A 26,988-nucleotide genomic window follows, 5' to 3' on the forward strand; every position below is an offset into this window, starting at 1 on the left:
ATAGTCTTTTCCTCTTTTGGGGGCCGCTAAAAAAGCAATAGAAATAAGAATGCTTTAAAAAAAAACAAATTTTGTAATCATTTAATACTAATTCATCTTGTTTTATATAGCAGAAAGAGAGATGTATTTTTCGGATAACTGACAGTAATTTTCACGATAAACTTAGCAATGTTAAGGAGCTACAAACGGTAAAAGCTATCAAATTTGATACTGGAGAGCTTAAAAATACACAAGAATTATAATAAAACTGAAACAACACTTTTTTTTTATTCTGTACACCCGATACACCAAAAGACTACTATTTGTGTGTCTGCCACAGATGAACATCTCTAATATTAAAGATTTTTGAACACAAATACATCATAAAATGAATTTTAAAAACTCGTAACATTTAGAAGAAAATTGAGTTTATTATTTCATTTGTTATCACAAGAATATTGATCATAAAAAGTTACTTTATTAACACAAGAAGAAAATTTGTTACTGTGAAATAGAGGATGCAAAAATAACTAGAATAAGCAAAGTGTAACCTAGCGATGACTTTCTGACATCGATCAGGTCAATGCTGACACCAAAGAAAAAAAGGCATTACAAGAAGTATACGACTATTTATCAATACATCAAGCTAATTTAAATCAACAATTTATAAACGAAAAAAGGAAAGACTGAAACGAAGAAGAGCACACATAAGATACTACACTACTGTCTCTCTGGACATGACTTTCAGGCTCTCAAAGAGTTCTTCCCCAGTGGCGACGATCTGAGAAGCAGGCAGTAGGAAGCCGGTGGAGCTGCTAGCAGCGGGACGAAGCTCGTACGCTGCTGCGTAGATGTTAGGCTTACGAGCGAGCGCCCAGTCGATGGAGGATCCGGAAGCAGCGTCTAAAACAAGCAAAAAAAAAGTTTATTTTTAAATAATAGCATGTGTGCTTGAGTGTTTCTCTGTTCCCATTGGGAATGCGTGTTTCTCTGTTCTCATTGGGATGCGTGTTTCTCTGTTCTCACTGGGATGCGTGTTTCTCTGTTGTCATTGGGAATGCGTGTTTCTCTGTTATCAATGGGAATGCGTGTTTCTCTGTTGTCATTGGGAATGCGTGTTTCTCTGTTCTCATTGAGAATGCGTGTTTCTCTGTTCCTATTGGGAATGCGTGATTCTCTGTTCTCATTGGGAATGCATGTTTCTCTGTTCTCACTGGGATGCGTGTTTCTCTGTTGTCATTGGGAATGCGTGTTTCTCTGTTATCATTGGGAATGCGTGTTTCTCTGTTCTCATTGGGAATGCGTGTTTCTCTGTTGTCATTGGGAATGCGTGTTTCTCTGTTCTCATTGGGAATGCGTGTTTCTCTGTTCCTATTGGGAATGCGTGTTTCTCTGTTCCCATTGGGAATGCGTGTTTCTCTGTTCTCATTGGGATGCGTGTTTCTCAGTTCTCTTTAGGAATTCGTGTTTCTCTGTTGTCATTGGGAATGCGTGTTTCTCTGTTATCAATGGGAATGCGTGTTTCTCTGTTGTCATTGGGAATGCGTGTTTCTCTGTTCTCATTGAGAATGCGTGTTTCTCTGTTCCTATTGGGAATGCGTGATTCTCTGTTCTCATTGGGAATGCATGTTTCTCTGTTCTCACTGGGATGCGTGTTTCTCTGTTGTCATTGGGAATGCGTGTTTCTCTGTTATCATTGGGAATGCGTGTTTCTCTGTTCTCATTGGGAATGCGTGTTTCTCTGTTGTCATTGGGAATGCGTGTTTCTCTGTTCTCATTGAGAATGCGTGTTTCTCTGTTCCTATTGGGAATGCGTGTTTCTCTGTTCCCATTGGGAATGCGTGATTCTCTGTTCTCATTTGGAATGCGTGTTTCTCTGTTCTCATTTGGAATGCGTGTTTCTCTGTTCTCATTTGGAATGCGTGTTTCTCTGTTGTCATTGGGAATGCGTGTTTCTCTGTTCTCATTTGGAATGCGTGTTTCTCTGTTCCCATTGGGCATGCGTGTTTCTCTGTGCCCATTGGGAATGCGTGTTTCTCTGTTCCCATTGGGAATGCGTGTTTCTCTGTTCCCATTGGGAATGCGTGTTTCTCTGTTCTCATTGGGATGCGTTTTTCTCAGTTCTCTTTAGGAATTCGTGTTTCAACGTACAACAAGAAGCCCTATTTCTGCAAAGTACTTTTTGCATTCATATTGTTAGTTTGCAATGCTTTACAATTACAGCTTTATAAAAAAGTGTTTTGAATGATTTTAAATAAAATAAACTTCTATAAATCGCATGCTTAACTTACTCTAGTTAAACCTCAGTCTTGAAGTACGTGCCACACTTTGATTTAGCTTTGGAAACAAATAGAATTTTTCTTCTACTATGATATCTTCTAATATTTCTTGGTTTTCAACTGAGAGATGGCTACCTTGTTTTTTTTTTCCATCTAACAGAGTTTCCCAAACTGTGTTCTGCGGAAACCTAGTGTTCCACAGGGCCTAAATTAGGTGTTCCACAAAACTACTGGAATACTAGTAGGCCACCACGTGAGTTAATCTCTCTAAAAAAATAAACAAATTGTTCCGCTAAATACTCAGAAATGTGCGAAGTGTTCCGATAGAGAATAAGTTTGGGAAAGACTGTCGTGGATAGAAATCTCTAAGCAGAGAATGAACATAGATTTGATGTACCATACTTACAATTCAAGAGTTGCCACGCAGTACCATGTTGGTGTTGCAGGCCGTGCTTGTTAGACAAGGCATGCACCATTTGCAGAGTCACGCGGTCCTGTTCAATAAAAACAAATAGTTCCAGACATAAACTCCCATCTAAATGAGCGCTACATTTTAAACATACATTTTCCCCCTACTTTGTCCACTTCAGTTTTACTAGGTAGCCATGGCAACCCAATAGTTCTTTTAGTTTACCAGCGATACTTACCAGAAAAGGGTTTAGATTTGATAAGCCCCTAAGATATTTGAGAAATGGGGCCCCTTGTAATCAACATAAGGCAATTTTTTTTTCTTCAAAACAAAACTTGAGGAGGCCCCGATGCAAGTGGGGGCCTAGAGCTTATGCTGCCTATAGGTAACTCCAGCAGTGATAGTTACGTGAAATTTTGGTTTCTTCAAGGTTTTAAATTAAAAATTAAACCTTAAATATTTATAACGAAACAAATATATACTTTTTACACTAATCCTCCCATTTTTTTTCTATGTCGTAACTTGGCGCCACACCTTCATGGAGATTTTTATGCAGTTAAACCTAAAAATAGCAAGAGCTTTGGTGTATCCGGTGTAGAAGCTAAGGGAAGTCTCGGTAACCTGTTACATACACATTTTAGGACTGCAGAATGACATTTTTTAAAACTCTTCCGGTTGTAACATTGATTTAGTTGGCAAGTTTAAAGGTCAGTTAAGCGTCCTTGACATTGGTTGGTTTGTCGTGAAAATCTTCAGTACAAAATTCGTGGGAAGTAGTGACTTACTGTGCAAACTGTTTTACAATTCTTTATGCCCTTTGACACAATTTGGAGATGTTCACGATCAACTAACCAATGTCAAGGACTCTATATGCTGTCAACTAAAAAAACAATTGAACTGAAATTTGAAGTGTTGTTTTTTTTTTTGGTATTTAATGCACTACCCTATTATTTTCAAATGCATAGTTATATCCGATGGTTGCTCATATGTTGCTACTTAATGCCATAGAGTGAAAGTCTAAAGCACAGACCTATATATATATATATAGGCCTATTATATCTAGACTGGAAAACGGAAACAAATTCTTATCCGCGATTGATCAACTCACAGACCTTTATATATATATATATATATATATATATATATATATATATATATATATATATATATATATATATATATATATATATATATATATATATATATATATATATATTATGTATTAATCACAGAACTATATATTCACGCTAATTCATGAAATAAAGCCATTTCCTGTTAATTTCCATTTAGATTACAATGAAAGATCCTAGATCAAAATAATTCACGTCTATTGATTTTAGCCAACTTAAGTATATATAGATTGATTTCGTTTTCATGTATCTAAAACTGCAAAATAATAATTATGAGACGAGAGTGCTCTTATTTTAGATGTTCAATTACTAGATCTAGATCTTAACATTAAATTATATGTTACGTAGGTTAGTGTTGAAAACAACAACTTTACTTCTTATGATTACTTCACAAAACAACGCCTTGTTTCAGCTTTTAAAAAAGTTTTCATGACATTTTTTGTAGTGTTAAAACAGTGATGCCCAAATTAATTCGACCTGCAGGCCATTTTAATTTCCGACACTCGTGTCGCGGGCCACATGACCACAAATGTACAAAACATTTTGTTGTTAAGTATTCGCATCGATCCTTCAGGCGTAGTTTAATAATCGTAAATTCGCGGCCCAAACTAAGAATGTTTTATAATTCGTTTGTATTTTGTTGTGCTTTATAACAGCCACACTTTACAAAATAAATAGGTTGGTTTATTATCACGTTGCACAGAAAAAGTTAAGATCCGTTCAACTTTTCCGGGTAGATTCTAAATTCGGAGTCCACTTTTAGTTTCTTCGGCTCTACCTTTTCATAAACACATACATTTTAAATGCCATCAGAGAAAAAGTCAGGGTCTTAACGTAGGTAAAGATACATTTTTCAACCTTTTTTTTTTTTTTTTGAAAAAAAAAAGGGAGGGCATTTTCTACAGTTTGTACAGACGTTTCGGCGCGCCGGATGAAACCACGACGCGGGCCGAATCTGTCCCGCGGCCGTGTTTTGGGCATCACTGTGTTCAAAGATCGCCATGTCCAGTCTAGTTATAATATACAAAGCTATGGATCTATCGAGCCGTCATCGTCCTTACATTGCTTTATGCCTCAGAACTTTTTACAGTGTTCATAAAACATGCAAAGAAACTGAATCATTCCACATGACATGTCTAAGAAAAATACTGAATGTCTAATGGCAAGACAAAATACCAGATGATGAAGTCCTTCGAAAAGCGGGTCTGCAAAGCATCCATACAATCCTGATGCAGTCCCAGCTGCGCTGGGCAGGACACGTCTGCAGAATGGAAGACCGCCGCTTCCCTAAACGACTCTTGTATGGCCAACTAAGCGAAGGAAAGGTGGTCAAAGAAAGCGCTTCAAAGACACCCTCAAAGCTGCTCTGAAGGCGTTCAGCATAAACCCAACCACCTGGGAGACAGAGGCACATGACAGAGCATCATTGCGTCGCGCTGTGAAAACTGGCGCACAGGTTGCTGAGGAAAAGAGAACAACTCTGGCAGAAGAAAAACGCCAGAGAAGAAAAGCAAGGCCCACGACACTAGCTCCAGCTGGAATAACCTGCCCAGTGTGCAGCCGAACATTCCGGGCTCACATGGGTCTCACCAGCCACATGAGGAGGCATAGAACCCCAGTACAAAACTCTCAGCCCCCTGGATGACAAAGTGGACATCATCGAACCACGATGGACGAACTATATAGCTTTAATATATAAATATATATAGGTCTGTGGTCTAAAGCTTTCATCACATTAAAATTATTGTCTGCTACAAACGTGAGTGCACGGTGAGAGTTTTTAGAAAATTTGATTCTGCAGTGCTAAAAAGTGCACAAACATTAGCATATACCTTCCATACAGAGCACTATTATTTGTGCATATCATATTTTACATAAAATAACATTACATGTAAACATATATACACACAACAAACAAAAGATTTGAGGATAAATGTACTAACCAGTTCCCCTGCATTCGATGGTCGAGATACGTACTCCGTGTAACACCAGGGTACCAGGAGGTACTGTAGAGACAGACAGTGGATTAACATTGAGAACAGATGCTTGTGAAAAGCATTAGAATAACATCTTATCTTATCTTATATAATACAGACGTTAATTCAAAAAAGAAGATGATTACGTCCTACGCGTCATGCATTTAGTCATGCATATTAACCAATGACTTAAATTCTGCCAAGTCACTGGTTTTCCTGGCTAGCTCAGGCAACCCATTCCATGCTCTAATAGCACTAGGGAAGAAGGAGTATTTGTACAAATTTGTCCTAGCATATGGGACGAGGAATGTGCCTTTATCTTTGTGTCTTTCAGAGTATTTTATTAAATTTTGTTTTTGTATTTGAAGATTATGGTTCAGTGTTTTATGTATAATTGCTACTTTACTTTTGAGTCGTGTGTCCCGAAGGCTTTCTAAATTTAGTGATTTTACTAAAGGTGTTACTCTAGTCAAATGTGAATATTCGTTTGTTATGAATCTCACTGCTCTATTTTGTGTCTGTTCCAGTTTCTTAATGTTTTCTTGAGTTGAGGGGTCCCAAACGGAGGATGCATACTCTATTATTGGCCTAACCAAGGTTATATAACATTTTAGTTTTATGTTCTTATTTGATTTACAGAAATTTCTTTTAATAAATCCTAATGCTTTGTTTGATTTTTTTGTAGTTTCATCAATATGTGGATTCCATGACAGTTTTTCATTTATTATAACACCTAGGTATTTTGCGTTTTTAGTCTGTGTTACTGGTTTGCCATGAATAAGATAAGTGGAATTAATTTGTTTTAGTTTTTTTGTTACTCTTAACAACTGACATTTTTCTGGGTGGAAAGACATGCTCCAATTTGATTCCCATTTCTGTAATTCATCTAATTCTCTTAGTAAAATATCTGTGTCGTGTGTTGTTTTTATTGTTCTATATATTATGCAATCGTCTGCAATTAATCTGACTTTTGTTCCTGAAGTAATGCAATTTGGTAAATCATTTATGTAAATTAAAAATAGTAGTGGACCCAAGACTGTTCCTTGACGTACACCTGAGTTTACTGTTATCGGTGTTGATTTAGAGCCATTTATTATTACAGTTTGTTCTCTCCCTATCAGAAAATCTTTAATCCACTGATGCAGTGGACCATTAATGCCGAAATATTTTAATTTTTTAAGCAAACTATGGTGGTGAACTTTGTCAAAAGCCTTAGAAAAATCTAGCAAGATAGCATCTATTTGTTCACTATTATCTAAACCTTTTGAAAAATCATCAATTAGTCCTATTAGTTGTGTTTCACATGATCTATATTTCCTAAAACCATGTTGGTATGGTGTGAGGACATTATGTTTGTCTAAGTGGTTTATGATGTTGCTACATATTATGTGTTCTAGGATTTTACATGTGATGCTGGTAAGTGATACTGGTCTGTAGTTTCCTGGGTCAGATTTTTCTCCTTTTTTAAATAGGGGGGTGATATTAGCTTCTTTCCAGTGCTTTGGTACTCTTCCCTGGTTAAGTGAAGCCTGAAAGAGTATTTTGAACACTGGGGCTAGCTCATTGCTTAGTTCTTTGAGTAATCTAGCTGGAATACCATCAGGTCCAGACGCTTTATTTGGTTTGGTGTTGGCTAATAGTTTTTGAATTCCATCTTCTTGTACTATTATATCTTCTATGTTGTCTACTTGGTTCAAATTCAGTAATATGTCTTTGTCTCCTGGGGCTGAGAATGCTGATGCAAAGTATTTGTTTAGGATGTTTGCTTTAGTTTCATTATCATTATGTATTATGTTATGTTCATCTTTTAATGGCGCTATGCCTGTTGTTTCCATTTTCTTAGACTTAATGTATGACCATAGGTTTTTGTTGTTATCTTTAGATATTACATTGTTAATGTATTCACTCTGCAGCTGACTGCTTACTTTTTGGGTTAAGTGTTTAATTTTTATATACTTTTTGTAAACTCTTTCTGCATTAGTTTCTTTAAATTTTCTATATAGGTTTTCCTTCTGTTTACAAAGCTTCTTTAGTCTATTATTAAACCAGCATTTATTTATTTTGTCTGATGTGTAGTTAGTTGGTATATGATTTTCTATAATGCTTTTAAGATGGTTTTTAATGAAATTCCAGAGGTCATCGAATGGTTGGTTAATGTCTTTTTCTAATAAGAATGTTTGTTGAAAGTTTAATGCAGCTTGGTGTAGTTGTGTTAGGTTACATTTATTCCAGAGTAAGATTTTTCTTTTGGGTTTTGTATTAGCTACTGCTTTTATCTGACTGTGTATTTTTATGATCTCATGGTCTGATAGACCAGGGATAATATCATAATCAACTACTAATCCAGGTCTGTTGGTTAAGAAGAGATCTAATGTGTTGTTTAATCTAGTTGGCTTTTTAATGATTTGATCTAAACTTAGGTTGTGTAAAGTTTCTATGAAAAGCTCATTTATGTCCTTAAGGTTTTGGTGTTTATCTATGGTTAGTGTTTTCCAATTTTTATCAGGTAGGTTGAAATCACCCATAATCCAAAAAACTACATTTTTATTTGTCTCTTTAAGTGTAGTAATCTCATTACATAGTTCCTGCATGTATTCTAAACTAGAATTTGGTGGTCTGTAAATGTTGCCTATTATTAGGGATGTTGAGGTGGTATTAATTTTACAAAATGTTGATTCTATATTTTTTGAGTTAGGTAAGGTAATTTCTTCTGCTATAAGAGTGTTTTTTATTGCTAAGAGAACTCCTCCATGATTATCAGCCCTATCTTTTCTAAAAATTTCATAATTACTATTGAAAATTTCTGCATTATAAATTTGAGGATGTAGCCAAGTTTCTGTTCCTGCAATTATGTCTGGTTTCTCACATTCTAACAAAATTTCTAAGTCTGCTGTTTTGTTCCTAATGCTTTGAAAATTGATTACTAAGGTTTTAAGGTATTTTGGTATTACTTCTTTAGTAGGTTTGTTTAGTGAGGCTGTTGTATTAATTTTAGTAGATTTAGGTTTAACAGGAGTGGATCTGGCTAGTGGTTGGTGAGTTTGGTTTGGGATGGTGTTTAGGATGTTGTATGGGTTAGAAGTGTCTGCATCAAAGGAATCAAACAGTCCTGATGTAAACATGAATTTGAAATCCAATAAAATAATAATGGTGATAATAATAATGTATTAAATTGGACAGATCCACTATCGCTCAGACATTCCTAAACATGTAAACCAAAAAATGTTAACTAAAAAAACACGCGCACATAATGTGTGACAAATAATGCGTCCTTACAACTAAATATTTTAAACTGCTGACTGACAACCTCTGCTGTCTGACAACGCTTGCTGTCTGACAACTTCTGGCATCAAACATAGTACAATTACATTATACTTGGCTTTTAAGAAAGTCCTTCTTCTCCAGAAGCTAGTAATATTCAGAGTCAATGTTTCCTATTAACATATTCTTTGAATTACCATTATTAATTGTGACGTTACTGTGAGGAAGCAAGTTTTACAACTTTCAAAGTTTTTATAATTCGAGACCATAAGGGGTTCATCAAAAATATGTGTAATTTGGAGGAAAGATATATACCATTTTCAAGTTCTCAAATCAGGTTAAGAATAGAAATATTTACAACGCTAATTAGAATTATTTTAATAAAGATTATAGCTTTGACTTTAACCTTTTGTTAAAATTTTATTAAACAATCAGAACTGAAAACTTAAATAAATAAACCTTAATCAGCAACTTGTACAAATTTTGGAAACGCTTTTTTTTAAAGACATATATCCTACATCACTGCGAGCAAACGCTTCTTGAGTTTCTTGAGCTCGTAGCTTCTTTTTTTTAGCTTAAAATGTGAGCCACTCAATAATGCCTTTCTCATGATCATTCTTTCTTATTGGTAAATATTTTCATCCAATCTTTTCTTGGCGTCTCAAAGTCAGAATGCCTCCACATTTGTTTATTGACTTAATGTCATAATGTCATCTAATTAAAAGCAATGGAGTTAAGATTCTACGGAAGGATCTTCGGTATCACATTTAAAGTCCGCATCTCAAAACAAGAGATTAGAGACAAGGTTACTACAGCGATTGGACCCCACGATGACCTACTAACAATAGTAAAAAATGAAAACTAAAAATCTATGGGCATATTACAAGGTTTTCTGGGCTCGCAAAGACCTTTCCTACAGGTGACGGTACCAGGAAAAAGAAGAACAGGCAGAGAAAGTGATGGGAAGACAGCATAAAAGAATGGAAAGAGGATCTATCCAAGGCAAAAAAAAAGAGAGGAATGAAGAAAGACGGTCTACAAATCTTATGTGGTGCCCCATCGGCCAAACAAAGGAAAAGGAGAAGGTGACAAGTCAAATATGTGTGGTTACTGTCACGTTAAAAAAAAAACTTTTTCTGTAAGCGTCTACATACACTTTTCGTGTCTTCGTCTCCCCCATTTCATTAACACACACATTTTAATGGCACGGTGCCACTCAACGTTAAAACCAACATTTCCATGATACAAAGTACAGAAATAATACCACGTGTTCAAATCACGTAATGACCCACTAGTTTCAAGAGTTAACAAGAAAAACATTTAAAAAAAACCTTTTTAAAAAAGCAAAGCTTATAATAAGTGTATTTGTATCTATTAGTTTGGATCAGTCATGTTATTATATATGTAATCAATGTAGACCTATCAAATCTGTGCGAATAAAACTATTTTTTATCAATTGTTCTTGTATAGCTCTTAGCTCAAGGCGCCATGATCCTATCACGTGTCTGGACCAGTTGTAAAAGGGGGAAGGGAAGAAGGGGGTATCACGGTGAATGTTTACATGATCTTTTTTTTTTTAATGCATAAAAAAATGATTACTCAGGGCACAAGTCTTCAAGGGAACTAATTCAACGTATACCACCACATTTGTCAAGTACGATTTCTTTCCCTTGTTCAAGATACCAACACAAATAATTAATTACCAATAGTTAATTAACTAATTGTTGTTGTTTTTTTAACTGACTCTTGTGTTGTCAGGTAAAAGAAATACTCGTGCATAATTTCAGCTTAATCCGAGAATGGGTGTAAAAACTTTTTACCATACAGACAGACAGACAGAAAGAGTTGATACAAGATTTGTAAAAATAACTGTCAACTCATGTCACTCGAAAGCATAAACGTTGTTCAGTAGGCAAAAATGGGAACCAGTGAAATCTGCCCAGGTGGAGTGTCACCAGAGAATGCTGACCATGTCCTTCAAAGCTGCTCTCTTTACCACAAGGCCCGAACAAGACTCAAAACGCCACTATAGAAAGAAAACTATATGGAGATCTCTGATTTGGAAACCACTGAGCAGTTCATCTCTTATATTGGTCAATCATCCGAATGCTCCAACATAATAATGAGAAGGAGGGCTCTAGAGACCTTCCTCCTTGAATCCTAAGGCCACTGAGATGGATTTCTCACAGCGGGAAAGTCAAGATCAAAATCCAAATTCAAATGTGAAAATTCGTTTGTTAAGATTCTCACTGCTCAATTTTTGTGTCTGTTCTAGTTTATCAATGTTTTCTTGAGGGATCCCAAACATTCTATTATTGACTTACTTTTTACCTTAACCTATCCCTTAGTCTGTTGGACCGTTGGGGCACCATGCAAGATTTGTTGATTTGTAGAGATTTTTAAAAATAAATCCTAATAAAAGGTAATAGGAGAAAATAGGGATAGAGAGAGAAACAGAAATGAAGAGAGAGAGAGAGAGAGAGAGAGAGAGAGAGAGATTGAGAGATATAAGTAAAAACAGTGAGTTTAAGAGAAAGAAAGAGACATGAAGAGAAAGAAGGAAAGAGAGGCGGAGAAAAGAAGAGATGGTTATAGGGAGAGTTTCGTATATTTGTGGATTCAGTGTGACACATTTTAAAACCCATAGAACACTGTCATTGCAACTCACCTGTGAATAAGAGTGCACTGACAGGTACACTTTGACACTGTCATACAGCTCGTTAAACAGGTCTCTCAGATTGGCAGACTCGGGCTCAGAGAAAGGACCGTCGCCACAGAAGATGTCACTGGTGCAGGTCCTGGAAATGCCTGTCGCTGTAACGAACGTAAAATAAAAAATTGTTAGTGTATGGCAAGTTGGTTTACGCACACGGTAAATCTAGTTGAAATGTAGGGATGTTGGACATTGTTGGTGTCACGTAGCATAAACTAGCTAAGTTTATTTTTAGTTCTCTGCAACCATCTCAGTAGCAACGAGCTCTTGATTGAATTCAAGGACCATAAAAGGAGCAATGAGGATTCAGCGGAGTGAAAGGCGTGGCTTATTAGCAAATGCAGAGAGAGTTTAAGGAATAAAATGTTTGTGTAGGACAGAGAAATGTTAGCTGTTTTGGTTGTAGAACCTGAACCATTGTTAGATCTAGTTGTAGTTAAGAGGTTAAGGAATAAAATGTTTGTGTAGGACAGAGAAATGTTAGCTGTTTGGGTTGTAGAATCAGAACCATTGTTAGATCTAGTTGTAGTGATGAGCTTGAATGATAACAGTTGACTAGTGTCCTTTTATTACTGTTTTATTCAAGTGATTACTAGTTCCAAAATTAAAGCTTTGTATTTATAGTTCAAGTATCTTTATTGCTTGAATTAATAGTCGTATTTGAATCTCCTGCATGATAATATTATTTGAGTGTTCAGTAATTGTTTAAAATAGAAATCTACACTAAATTATAATATCAGAATCTCATCGTAACATCGAGACACCTTTGCGTCAAGCACTCAAATATAAAAGATCGTGACAGTTGAAAAGAGTGGCACAAACCGCTGAGCTGTCCAGGGGGTTCGGGTTCAAAGCCCAACCTGGGTTGGGTTTTGTGAGCTTCTAAAGGAAGCTTGGAATCTTTCTCCCAGATGCCTCCTTACCCAACATGCCTACAAAAGAGATCGGACAAGAACGTAATGCGCATGCTCTAATCATGAACAATTCACTATACAAAAGCAAATTTCATAAATCGGAACAAGGAACATTCGTTTCTTGGAAAGCAACTAAAGACAATAGATTGTGTAATGGCAATGGCTTCGTTTCCGAAGATTATTTTTGCGTGCAGTGTTTCACATGACTATGCAGACCCCGCAGCATATTCTCCTGCATCTCATGCAGACAAAACTGTTGTCTGCTGGCGGTCTTTCTGTCTTCTGCGCCTGTCTTCAATAATGGCTTTTCTTTAAGTCTCAAATATTTGTCCCGCAGCTTTTCTGATAGCTCTCTAACTGTGTAATATAATAGTTATATTGAGTATTCAATACTACTTACAGACGCTATCGAAGTTTTTGTTCACATCGATACCAGTACAACAATAATTAATATAATGGTTATACTATGTATTCAATACTACTTACTACCCCAGACGATATTGAAGTATCTGTTGACATCGATAACAGTACAACAATAATTAATATAATGGTTATACTATGTATTCAATACTACTTACTACCCCAGACGATATTGAAGTATCTGTTGACATCGATACCAGTACAACAATAATTAATATAATGGTTATACTATGTATTCAATACTACTTACTACCCCAGACGATATTGAAGTATCTGTTGACATCGATACCTGTACAACAATAATTAATATAATGGTTATACTATGTATTCAATACTACTTACTTCCCCAAACGATATCGAAGTTTCTGTTCACATCGATACCGGAACAACGAGAACTGATATAACGCTTGTTCTTTCTCCACATCCTGTTCTGTTGCGAGAAAAATTAGTAGAACGTAGGGGTCAAAGATCAGACGTAAACATGTTTAATGATAATACTAGATCTAATTATGAAAGCCATTTGAAAAAAAAATTCACATCTTTATCACATTGTATCTACACAACTGTATATTTTAGTCTAACTGCTCCAATAAGAAGAAATAATAATTTTAATTATATATATACTACAAACGCCAGAGGCGTTGCCTGGGTTTGTGTTGTCCAGCGCGGTTAGCTAAGGATGTCACCGCCGATCAATGTTCCTAAAAAAAAATTTTTTTCAATAAAATATAGCTCTGAAATGGAGCATTCACAAGCTTGGTTTAGCAACTACTAGGTCTTTTTTTTTTTTTTTTTACACTTTTAGGACGTTTCTTCCCAAAACTTCCAGTTGGACGGCTAGGGATGACAGCGGGTAGGAGCGCATATCGCACGACCAGGCAGATATCTTTACATCTTTACCCAGACACGTCAAGAACACGTTGAGAACTTAGCGACGCCACTTATCTATATATATATCTAGTCTACTTTGTTAAATTCTAAAAGTTTTAGTAAATTTAATTGACTCACAGTGGTGTGACTGTAATCATAACCATCGGGGTTGGTAACTGGGACAATATACCAATCAAACTTGTCTAGCATTTGTCTGGCAGTAGCGTCATTGGCTTGGTAGTTTTTGGCTAACTGAAAAAGTCAGAAAAAATAGGAAACTAGAAAAGGCAACATAATGTTTAAGGTAATAGTATGATTAGTGTTTTCTTTTTAAACCTTTTCTCTTTAACTTCTAAGTGAGGTTCCATCGATATTGTATCACGTAATGTACGCGTCAAGGTCTCATGGTTTGAATAATTTTTTTAAAACAATTTAAGTTGGAGAAGATATCCATACTACTAAAAATAGATATGGGATTTCCCATAGATTTAAAAATAGATTTAGAGTTCTTTCTCTGAAGTTAGAGAAGCTAGTGTTGGTGCGCTATTCATAAGAGGGGAGGATAATAAACGGGGTCATCGAGTTAATCAACATTAATTCATGTCTACTTGTATCATATTGTGTGACTATGGTCTCCGTGTGTGTGTGTGTGTGTGTTCAAGATTTTTAACGATTTCTATTTGAGGATTAAAACGGGTTAGTTTTATTTCGCATAAAGGATATCAGTAATTTTTTACTTAAATAAGTATGTCTGTTTGGATCATCAGGACATATGTCTGAAAATACACAGACATTTCTACCCTCACAATACCAAAGTAGCACATAATTTTAAACTGGTACAAATCCTCTGTGCCAAAATGCTGAATAAAGGAACATTGGATTTGCATTTATGTTTTTGTGTGTGAAAAATAGAAATAACATTAAAATTATAGCACGAGTTTTTCAAAAGTTTTTAGAAATGCATCCCTTCCAAACCAAACATTTGTTAACCAAATTAATGATAAGCTAATACTTGACATGAGAGTTTTCAATTGTAGAAATATAGTCTTATCATTTTTATTATCGAAATTATATTTCAATTTTAGGTCTATCATTATTACTTTTTCGATACCATTTTTTTTTTTGGAGTCTGAGATTTACGAGTTTCAACTCTCAGAATTTCTATTTATCTATACAAGCTAATTTGGTTACATTTTTTCAACACTGTCTAAAATATAGATAAATAAATGACTTCAATAGTATGGTCATTGTAGTTATTTGTATTGAGTTATTGTAATTCTATAGTATTCATTTGAAAGTTGTAATTGATGCGTAAGACTATGAATACAAAATTAAGATATATCATTTTTTTAAATAGTCTTACCGTTTCGATGACCCACAAGACAGAGGCGGGTGAAACCCATTCTCTGGCATGAATACCTGCCTCAATGATGACAGATGGCTTTTTGTTAACGGATGAAGACCCAGTCAGCTAAAGATATAAACATGTTGATTTGTTTATAGAACAAAGAACTTAATGGATTAAAAAAGAATGTAACTAGAAGATAGTATACTTATGTAGGGCTCACATCCTGTGACAGACCGCCTGATACATTTAATCCGCGACACCTTTCCAAGTAATGTGATAAGACGAAGGAAAGTTAATTGCAAATGCACAATAAAAATTTCCCCTGTAAGACGTTGCGATCTATAGGAAAGATGATGTTAAGGTCATCTGTTTCTGTGGCCAACGGTTAACGAGCAGGGTGTCATGTGGCCAGCACAACGACCAACCGCCTTTACTTTCCACAACTTAAGTCAAGTCAAGTACCCGTTAGAGTTCAGTGGCCTAGAAATCCCAAAATTCAAAAACCCAAGTCTTCACCTAGATTCAAACCCAGAACCCTAGCTTCGGAAGCCAAGCGCTTAACCACTTAGCCACCACGCCCCCGAAAGTGCACATTACTAATAATAAATTTCTTAGCATTGAACCAGAAGTGGCCTTATGGGTGCACGGGGCCATGGGCGAGTGTCATTATTTATATCAGGGCCAGTAATTTTAGTATGATGGGCTGACGGTGACAAAAAGAGTTTCTATATTGTTTCCTCCTACACCACTCCGAAAGGGCTGCCTCTGATTGGATTGAGACTTCACGACAATGGGGTAGACCAGTGATGCCCAAAGTACGGCCCGCGGGCCAGAACCGGCCCGCGACGTAGTTTCATCCGGCCCGCCGAAACGTCGGCACAAAAGTAGAAAATCAAATCCTCACCCCTTCAAAACTGTTAGGGCCTCCACTTTTTTTCTGAAGGATTGGTACCATGACCTTTAACGATTGTGCGTTTATGAGTTTATGAAATGGGAATCTACCGAGAAAAGTGAATGGATCTTTTTTTGTGGAACATGATAATTAGCCAGCATATTTGTTTTGTAAAGAAAGTCTGGCTGTTTCAAAAACAAGAACATATACAGCGGCATTATAAAACAAATATGAAGGCCTTTTTGGTTTGAGCCGCGTATAAAATATTGGTCAAACTACGCCTATTGATTGGAGGGTCGATGGGAATATTAACCAAAAAGAGATAAGAAAATAAGTTGGTGGTAAAGGTAGCTACAATGTCGCTCACATTTTAAGTAGAAAAATGATCCCATTTTTAGACGCGTAAAAAATGATGACTTTAAATATCCCATTAATTAATACTAGATCCAATATTTTCAAATAGTTTTTGGAGAATTTGGATTTCATTATTTTACCTTTTATTGATGTGGCCCGCGACACGCGTGTCGAAAGTTAAAATGGCCCGCAGGTCGAATTCGGTTGAGCATCACTATGGTAGACTATTTAGAGTGCACTATTGTATATCTAAGTAAAAACATTTTTATGTTTTAAAAAAGGTGGACATTTGATGAATGAAAACAAAACCCCAACACGAGTGAATGTAAGAACGTACCTTGACAAGATTGACAATACGACCCTCGTGTGTGACGTAATTCAGGTTGGCCAAGTGGACTATGCTGGGGTACGTGTCACGCAGCTGGCTGAGGTACTGGGTGATCTGTTTGGGGGGATGTCATTTATAGGTTAGTGCAATGGTTCTCAAACTTTTTAGATTCGTGGACCCCTTTACATAGTCAAAACTTGCCCACAGGCACCGAAATGAAAAAAAAAACACTACATAAATGCATATTTTATAAATAACAAATGTAAAAAAAAAAAAATTGAAGAAGTGTCTATTAAGATTATAACTTTTGTTTTAAAAAAATAAAGAGTTGAATGAGGTTGATGAGATTTTAGGAATGTATATATAGCCCGCTCAGCAAGCACAGATTTAGAGTGTTTGTGTGTGTTTTTTGTCTCAATGAGGCTCATTACGACAATGAATCCACTTTGTACCAAACACGAAGACGGGAAAGCAGTCAACAATTTCTTGACAATGGCCCATAATGCAGGATATACATTCGGAATATGCTTTTTTTGTAACAATAATATCTGGTATCTTTATTTTAGACATTGGTTTAAGTTCCTCATTTGTGGATATTTCAGTAAGCTTCTCCAGCATTAGTATGTAGTTATCCGTGATTGGGATCTAAGTGTCTTCACATGCAAAAGAGTTCAATACCCAGCCGGGAAAATCCAAGTGAAGAATGTTTTCAAATGTTTAGTTTAGGTCGTCATGGAATAGTACGTATTACACAAAGTAAACAGGAGTGAGGGGTGAGTCGATCCTAATTCAAATTATCTGATCAGGCTTTAAGTGAATACGTTATTTTAATTGTTTGCAATTTTCTTCTCTCTGCGGACCCCCTTCGGTTGACCCCCGGGGAGTCCGCGGACCATAGTTTTAGAAACACTGGGTTAGTGCAATACGCTTCTGAGCATTTTACGCATATACATATATCACAAATGAATCTGTCGACAACGTAATTAGTCCAAGCAGTATTTACCGGTGGTATAAAAACGAGATGTGTTTATAAAATCAAGCATTGTTGGAACAGGGGTTTTTTTTCAACGTGATAATACGAGATCATACGAGCAGACGATCAAGTCAGTTATCAAGTGTTGAAAAAATTCTGCAGTGGTACCCCAAAGTATAGTATAGTTCAACCGTAGATCATCGACAACAGAGGTACAGTACAAACTGACCTACCCTATTGTATGTGTGGTAGTTGTTGTGGTCCATAACTCTCCCGCTCTCTTGACGACGTTTGTCCACTACTTCATCAGGTGTGCGTTCATTTCCAGCATCCACAAGTCTATATAGGCAAGTGAAATATTAGATATATGCAAGTGAAATATTAGATATATGCAAGGGAAATATTAGATATAGGCAAGTGAAATATTAGATATATGCAAGGGAAATATTAGATATATGCAAGGGAAATATTAGATATATGCAAGTGAAATATTAGATATAGGCAAGTGAAATACTAGATATATGCAATTGAAATATTAGATATAGGCAAGTGAAATATTAGATATAGGCAAGTGAAATACTAGATATATGCAATTGAAATATTAGATATAGGCAAGTGAAATACTAGATATATGCAATTGAAATATTAGGTATGTTAGTGAAATATTAATTGTTTTTTAGGGTTAGGACGTAGAGATAGGAAATGAAAAGTTAATTATTATCATTATGATCACCTCTAAGTATCAAATGGTAAGAAAAGATAAGATTGTTAAGTACATGACTAAACATTCATTTTCTTCAATATGACTAGCTCATTGGCCACACTGGGAAAATTGGCTCTGACCGTTATATTTTTTTTAAGTAAAAAAAAATAAAAAAATCAATTATTCTTAAATCTAACATCCATTTGTTTTATCTGAGGAAATTAATCGCTCTAGAAGTTGTATAAAGGAAGTATTGTCTTACTAAAAAAAGTATTTGTAATGTTTTCCTAGTTCTTGTTCAAGTATCACTGTAGAGTTGTTGTTTTTTCGCCTCACATAATTTTGTTTTAATTCAGAAATATATTATCTTGGCTTCAGTAAGCGGCTACTGATAGAACTGTTTGAATGAAAGACTTCCATTTTGCTTATTGCAATGTAAACTCTGTCTCCTCACCTTTGAATGTCTGTCTCCAGTGTAGCAAAGGTTATTCCCTGGGAGGCCAACCTGGAGGTGAACATGTCCACTAGGGTGGGGGGGACAAGGACAGTTGCATTTTGATTGGTTCTGGGTTCTCTCCAATAGTCCAGCTGGAGGTAGCATGGGGGTGAACAGAATGGTCAACAAAATAGTCAACAGTATGGCAAGCACAATGGTAAACAAAATGGTCAACAGGATGCCAAACACAATGGTAAACAAAAAGGTCAACAGGATATTAAACATGATGGTAAGCAAAATGGTCAACAGTATGCCAAACACAATGGTAAACAAAATGGTCAACAGGATGCCAAACACAATGGTAAACAAAATGGTCAACAGGATATTAAACATGATGGTAAGCAAAATGGTCAACAGGATGCCAAACACAATGGTAAACAAAATGGTCAACAGGATGCCAAACACAATGGTAAACAAAATGGTCAACAGGATATCAAACATGATGGTAAGGATATCGGCCAACATGATGGTAAAAACAAGATGGTACACATACAGTAAACATAAAACTTTATTTATAATAATTTAAAATGGTCTATATTTGAAATTAGTAATAATGTTATAAATATAAATTGATTTAAGATTTGTAAAAAATATTCGTTGCTTGGATTATATCTATAAAATTGTATGTGATTACAACATAAGAATTATTTAGACCCAAATACTTACATCAACAAAAAACTCGCTTATTTCTCTTAGGTATTGAATGTCATCGTAACCTCTGGAGTACACAGACAGTAACTGATACCTGTATAGGGTTACAGTTACATTTTGACTTCAGATATTATCCATTATGTACCAATCCAAATGATACATTAAATAACAATTTTATAAATAAAAGTAGTAACATTTTTCCTAGGTGTGTTGCAGAGGCGTCACCAATGATAGTGTCACCCTGTGCAGTTAGCTAATGATGTCATCATCATCCATAATGACACTTTCCCAATAAAAACTATCATTATTATCCCTATTACAAAAAACAAACAACAAAAAAAATCCCACTATACTTATTATAAGCTATCCTGACATGACCAACGCACAATCATCTCAATATTTGCATCTTTAGGGCGGCTTTGAGTCCACCCAGCTCCTATGGTTACCTGACATTGGATGGGGAAAAGGTAAAGGCGGTTGGTCGTTGACACCCTCGTTAACCTTGGACCACAGAAACTGATGACCTTTACATCATCTGTCGCAAGGTCTGAAAGTGAAACTCTACTTTTACCTACTTTAAATATATTCTATTATATATACAGAAAATGATTTCAAAATTGGCGACAATAAATGTTAACTGAGCATGCTTCAAGAACGACAACTCACCCTTCAAAACGGACTTTCTCTTCGGATTTTACACACAACACCACTGCAAGCACAAGAACGAAAACTCTAGCCATCCTGTATGACACAGTGTACAGTTATATAAATAGCTGTCTACACCACACACTTATCAATTCTATCTTTATTTTGAGAAGACCATTGTTTTATAGGCTCATATTTGAAGCCCTGGTTTTCATCCTTACACACAAACACACACACAGAGTTTTTTTTTTTTTTTTTTTTTTACATTGCATCGTTTTATTGTGTATGCAATTCGCCGTTGCCCCATGAAGAAAGTCGGCTACACTATGAAAAACTTGATGACGTCATTGTAAGCATTAATTGCCGCGACTGGACGATATACTCTCTAGCCCCTTATTCCAGGGACGTCGCAAGTATCTACAGTAGATGTAACATTTGTAACGGTCATTCGGTCGAGACGCCTTAATGGTCAACTACGTCGAGCCGTAATGCCTGCCCGATGAATATTAATGAAGACAGCACGGACCGGCGCCCGCATCTCTTTATTGCTTGCCTTTGTTTACGTTTTTAGTGTTTCATAAATAATTAGGATATTCAAAATTATTCTTTGCTGTGTTGACCTAATTTTTACCCCAAAAAAATTAATAAAAAAGGATTACAATACAGTTTAGTAATACACACATCCAACCATCAAAATATATATAAGTTTCGGCCGAATATCGTAAGAAAGGAAGATTATGGCGTACCAGTTTGACTCGTTGACAGCCCAGCTGGAGATGGAAACATGGCTTGAGTTCGAGAATATCCGAACGATAGTCCGAAGACATAGCACATGACTAGGCAGCTTCCCAGAGACTTGTCTGAGATTATCTCCACAGCATTGCAAATGGCTCAATGTTTCAAGGAACACGTTACAATATCAACAATACCAAAACCAAAAATCATACTCCATGGCCCAACAAAAGAAAGAGGGCTGGACTAGAGAAAATGCACCGGGAACAACACCAGAAGGCGTTAAGGTCATGAAAGGATCAGCAGTGAAACCCTAACGATCCTGCCACGCCACTAAGAATTAAGTGCTCTTTTATGCGCTTAGCGGGAAACAAAAATCATGTGGTTCGCAGACTTTTTCCTAAACGGAACACTTCTCACATTCTGAGAATTTAGCGGAACACATTGCTTTTTTTTTTTTAGAGAGATTAATTCACGTGACGGCCTCTTAGTTAATTTTTTCCAGCAGTTCGGGGAACTACTATTCAGACCTCGCGGAACACTAGGGTTCCTATTTTTATGGAGAAATCATAGTGTGAACAAAATTAGTTATTTATCTATATAATATTAGGTATGTATTAATGTTTAAACCCATTTGTATATTATGTCGCTCATAGACTCTGATCTAAAATTGTATCATTAGTAAATATAAAATGATAAAGTGTTGTAGCAGGTGTTAGGGGCGTTACATGAAATCGCCTTCTGCCCATCGGACAAACCAATACTTTTTTCTTTTTGTATTTTAGTTAAGAAATTACAAAATAAAAAAATATTTTTCACTAATATAATTTATATATGCTATAAACTAAATGAGTCGCCTCATCCCCTATTCTTTAATGCCAAATGCAATCATGAGCAGAAGCAGAAATTATAACAACGTACAAAGACAATTCGTGTGGAAACACAAACTCAAAATCGGCAGGTAAAAAGGCAGGTATCAATATTTTTAGAAAGAACATCAGAATTAAATTATATCTAAGACAAATGACAGAGAAGAATGGAGAAAGAAGGTTGACAGATCTTGTGTGGTGCCCCAGCGGTCCAGCAGAACAAAGGATAGGTGAAAGTGAACGTGAAGTTAAATGCGAACCTGGCCTAACTGATGTCTTATAATGAATTAAAATGAACTGATCTAATTGTTTTGTAAAGGGTCATTCTCTTATTCAAACCCTCAAAAAAAGAAAAAAAAAAAACATTTCCGTAATAAAAATAAATCCTTTAGTTAAGTGTTTTATGTATATTTCGTACTACTGCAGTTCACGCGATAATATGAAAGCCTACTTATTAATTGTTGTTTTAAATTATGTCCAACTTATATGCATACTAAATAGTTTTTTTTTCTCTTAAAAAAAGTTAGTAAGACAGAACTTACATAACGTAGCAATACAAATGTAAAAAATATTTTTTTAACAAAAATTAAAAAAAAACATTTGCATAAATGTGTTGAAAATACAGTAGGATATTATTTCCCTTACTAAAAAGCTTTCCGTGTTTGTTACTATTAATAGTGAATAGTTGTAAAACTGATGTATTTTTATGAAAAAAACTGCTTGCATAAGTGATTTAAAAAATTAGATTTTTCACTTTTAGAAAAGAAAAAAGTAGCCGTTGCATTAGAACTTTGAATGGACTAAAATATTATTTTCGATATCTTTTCTAGTTTTCTAAAAGGGACGGACGTTCGGACAGACGGACAGACATTTCACATAAAAGTAATAGCGTCTTTTCCCCTTTCGGGGGGCCGCTAAAAAGGAGCGAGGATTAACGTTTTCACTCTACCGCCCTCTACCCTTTTCAGATGAAAACATGAAGTTTTAAAACAGAATAGTCAATATGGTGACAGACTTTATGTAATTGGATACGAATTTATCTTAGTTATTTTAATAATTACTTTGTTTCGGAAAATTTAGAATTCATACGAAATTTTTCATTATAAGAGTAACTATTGAGATAAGTTCTAAACCCAAATATTATTTTCCTAGTCACCTTTTTCAAACCTTTACCCAAACTGATATTTTTCTTTTGTATAAAAGTTTTGAGACTATAGCTCACAATATGTACTTAAATCCTAAAAATGCAAAAAAAAAAAAAAAAGAATTGAATCTAATTGGCCCACTTAGTTTCTCATCCCACCTCCGAAATTTTTTGTTTAAGAGCTTTGAATTATAGTTCTGTAACAAAACAAAGTTACAAACAGGCCTATTGAACGAAATGTATCACTTACAAATGAACTTTGTTTAAAAATATTATTTTTCGAATATATTTTTTTTCGGCGGCGATCCTCAAAGCCTTAATCGAAATATTTGGAGTATCTTAACTTTTCAAGGAACAAATCGGTTTTATTTGCAATGTAGCAAGGGTCTGTAAGTTCATATTAGAATATTTTTCAATTAAAATATTTTCAATAGGTTTTTTTTTAATAGAATGAATAATGAGCTGTAGATGTCAGGAGAATGCGTTTCTGCAGTGAAGAATGCAAGAAAACACTTTTGGCGTCGGGGCTTCGCCCCGAATTCCACTGGGAGAGGGGGTCATACGGCGCTCCCCCAGACCTCCTAGCTGTCAAGAGAAAAGCCTCAACATGTCTTTTTTTTTGTTTTTATTATTATTTTTCGAATATTTTTTTTTCAGCGGCGATCCTCAAAGCCTTAATCTTAATATGGTTGGGTATCTTATCTTTTCAAGGAACAAATCGGTTTTATTTGCAATGTTGCAAGGGCCTGTAAATTCATATTAGAATATTTTTAAAGTAAAACATTTTCTAAGGTCCTTTTGAATAGGATGAATAATCAGCTGTAGATGTCAGGAAAATGCGTTTCTGCTGTGAAAAATGCAAGAAAACGCTTTTGGCGTCGGGTCTTCGCCCCGGATCTCACTGGAGGAGCTTACAGACCCCCCTAGCTGTCAAGGAAAGGCCTCAACATGGCTTTTTTTTTCTTTTTTGCAAAAGGAGAAACACTGCTTTTTGTTTACTTAAATCAAACGTGCGTTTATGCTTAGTGTTAGGGTGTACTGGGCGTTAGGGTTTGGAAAAAAATCGCCCCTCCCCCCACTCCAAAGTTCTGGATCCGCTAGTGAGCACAACATGATCTAAATAAGGTCAACCTAAGTGGCATCAACCACTGGGCCATAAAACTGAGGAGCTCTCGTGTACGAGATAACGCGGCTATTCGGATATCTTGGACTATTTGGTCAATTTTTGGATTGATTCCTGTATTATCTTCTACAATTTTACAAAGTTTAAACTTGATCCCAGAATCGGAAGTAAGAGAAATTAGGTGTACAAGATTTGTACCAGACAGAGTGGATAAAAGCTTTGTACAAAAATAAGTTTTCGTAGCTAATTTTCAATATAGATAGATTTTAAATTTAAAAAAATAATTACGTTTTCTAAGGTCTGACTTCTCAGGTAAAGTATTTTCATTATAAAATATTCATTTACAGATGGATAACGCTCTATGGCATATAAGGTATGTACTTTTCTGTGGTTCAATCCTTTTCCCAATAACAGGGCACTTTCAAAACTTCGGTCGACATTAGAAAGAGTTTCGGAACTCTTCGAATTTAGGTTTTTCTTGTCTATCTGTCTGTTTTATATATATGTATACTAGACATATGTTACCCGCGACCCGCGGGTCTTTATTTGCGCATTACTTTCGATATAGTCACTGAGAGTGTTTTGTAAACAATTAAACGAAATAATAATTTAATAAGTAAAGCGAATGTGTCAATGTAAAAATAGTGTGAATGAAGCTATCAAATCAAAGTAGCTAATAGGCTTAATTAAATCCATTTTTTTTTTCAAATTAAAACATTTGCTTGAAGGCCTACATATATTTGATTAAAATTTGAGATGAATATACTAAATTTTGTATGTTCATGTGTATAAAGTATAAAGTAGATCTTGAGGTAGACGTAGATCTAAATCTACACTAATTTAGAGTTCTGTGCTGCGCATGCGTGAATTTTTTTTCATGAATGAATATAGGCCTATCTCAACACGGCTACGCAGCTTTAGCGAACAGCGAACGAATGTATTAGAAATGCTTTAGAAAAACAAATTTGAATGTTAATTTGATTAAAATATCAAATGAATGGACAATAATTAGTATGTTTATGTGTTAAAGCATAAAACTATCTTTGCGAAAAGAAGTTTTTATCATCTTAGAGTTCAGTAAGAGTTTTAGACCTAGGCCTAGGAATAGACTCAGACCTCAGAAGAGAGATGTGTTAATGTGTAACCATTTGGTAATGTCTAATGAAAGAATGTTCGCCAGGAAATCTGTAGATATCAGGAACTAATTTATGTAAAAAATGCTTTTGGATAATCTAGTGGATTGGATTTAGATGTATGTTAAACGTAGCTAATGATACTTTCACGTTATTTCTGTTTCGCTACGAAAATAAAATTAGTTTTGAGAAAATGGGTTTACCCGAAGGAAGTCGATACATTCTTATCTATTAAAAACGAAAAGAGCGATAGCTTTGTTAAATGAATGCGATTATGAAGTGAATAATTAAACGAAATAATGTTTAGTACGCGATTCATGAATGAATATAGATCTAGGCCTATCTCAACTCGGCTTCGCAACTTTCGTAAACGAATGTAGCTTTAGAAAACCAAATTTGAATGTTTATTTGATCAAAATATGAAATGAATGGACTTTAATTAATATGTTTATGTGTTAAAGTATAAAACTATCTGTGCGAAGAGAAGTTTTATCATCTTAGAGTTGAATTAGAGTTTTAGATCTAGGGATGGGATTATAAAGTAAACAATTAAACGAATTAATATTTAGTACGCGATTCATTACGGATATGTCTAATGAAAGAATGTTCGTCAGGAAATCTGTAGTCACAGATATAAGGAACTAATTAATGTAAAAAATGCTTTTGAAACACAAAATTGAAGGTTAATTTTATTATATAATGAAATTAATGGATCTTCTTTTGTATTTTCATGTGTCAAAGTAAAAAACTATCTGCGCAAAGTATATTTCTTAAAATTAGATCTAGGTCTAAATCCTTTCTATCTTTTCTCATGTCAACATTGTAGACATGGCCTAGATCCATAAAATACTATAGCTGTAATAGAGTCGGACAACATTATTTTTTTTTTAGGGTCTTACGTTTGTTTTAGGGCTACAATACATACACTAAGGTCTAAGTTGGTACCCAAGAAACATTCCTGCCAAGTTTTATCAAGATTGGTCAAGCGGTTTTGATGTCTATAAGTAACATACATACATACATACATACATACCCCTCACATTCTACTTTATAATATAGATGTTTATTTTAAAGTTCTCTCATACTATTGATGAATTCCGGTTTGTTTTTGCACCTTGCTTTTATCAGTGACTCGGACCTAAGGAGCTATTCACACTCTATCTGTAGCGTTCAAGTCTCATAACAAATTGACGTGAAGAGTAGCCTATTCCAACCCGGTGCTCCCCAGTCAAAACGCTACTTAAAAACTACCATTAGCAGATCTTACCTTAAGGTTTGAAAAGACTAAAGAGTTGTCTCCCCGGCTGTCAACAATCTTATAAATGGCAAGAACGATAAGAAATGGAGAGAAAAAAAAAGGGGGGGGGGAGGGGGCAAGTGTATCAAAGTGATGTAAAAAAGTGAAATGAATTGATCTTCATCAAAGTTGTAAATCTTGGACTTCCGTTTTCTGTTTCTGTCAAGACCAGAGTGGTCATTATAATGAGACGCTCGTGTTTTGTTGGTCACGTGGGTCGTGTTGCTGTCTCGCTAAAGTGATCGTTGGATAGTAAATTACTCCACGGACAAGTTGCCTATCTGAAGTACCTAAAGAAACTTCCATGCATGAGAATGGATGCTGGAGGGCTCTCAAAACACCATGTTTT

General features: G+C 35.4%; 1 protein-coding gene across 1 annotated transcript; it reads right to left on the reverse strand.

Moving 5' to 3' along the window:
- Window positions 1–390: 390 nt before the first annotated feature.
- On the reverse strand, window positions 391–26,703 carry LOC106072868 (carboxypeptidase B-like). Its single transcript, XM_056011188.1, has 13 exons — window positions 26,610–26,703; window positions 20,363–20,437; window positions 19,712–19,790; window positions 19,004–19,137; window positions 18,080–18,185; window positions 16,883–16,987; window positions 15,315–15,422; window positions 14,090–14,203; window positions 13,424–13,511; window positions 11,703–11,848; window positions 5,741–5,803; window positions 2,665–2,752; window positions 391–882 (listed from the first exon to the last, which is right to left on the reverse strand). Exons 2-13 carry the CDS (start codon window positions 20,434–20,436, stop codon window positions 695–697), a joined length of 1,293 nt encoding a protein of 430 aa, XP_055867163.1. The 5' UTR covers window position 20,437; window positions 26,610–26,703; the 3' UTR covers window positions 391–694.
- Window positions 26,704–26,988: the final 285 nt, after the last annotated feature.

The sequence above is a fragment of the Biomphalaria glabrata genome, chromosome 14 (assembly GCF_947242115.1).
Source record: "Biomphalaria glabrata chromosome 14, xgBioGlab47.1, whole genome shotgun sequence".
Lineage (NCBI taxonomy): Eukaryota > Metazoa > Mollusca > Gastropoda > Planorbidae > Biomphalaria > Biomphalaria glabrata.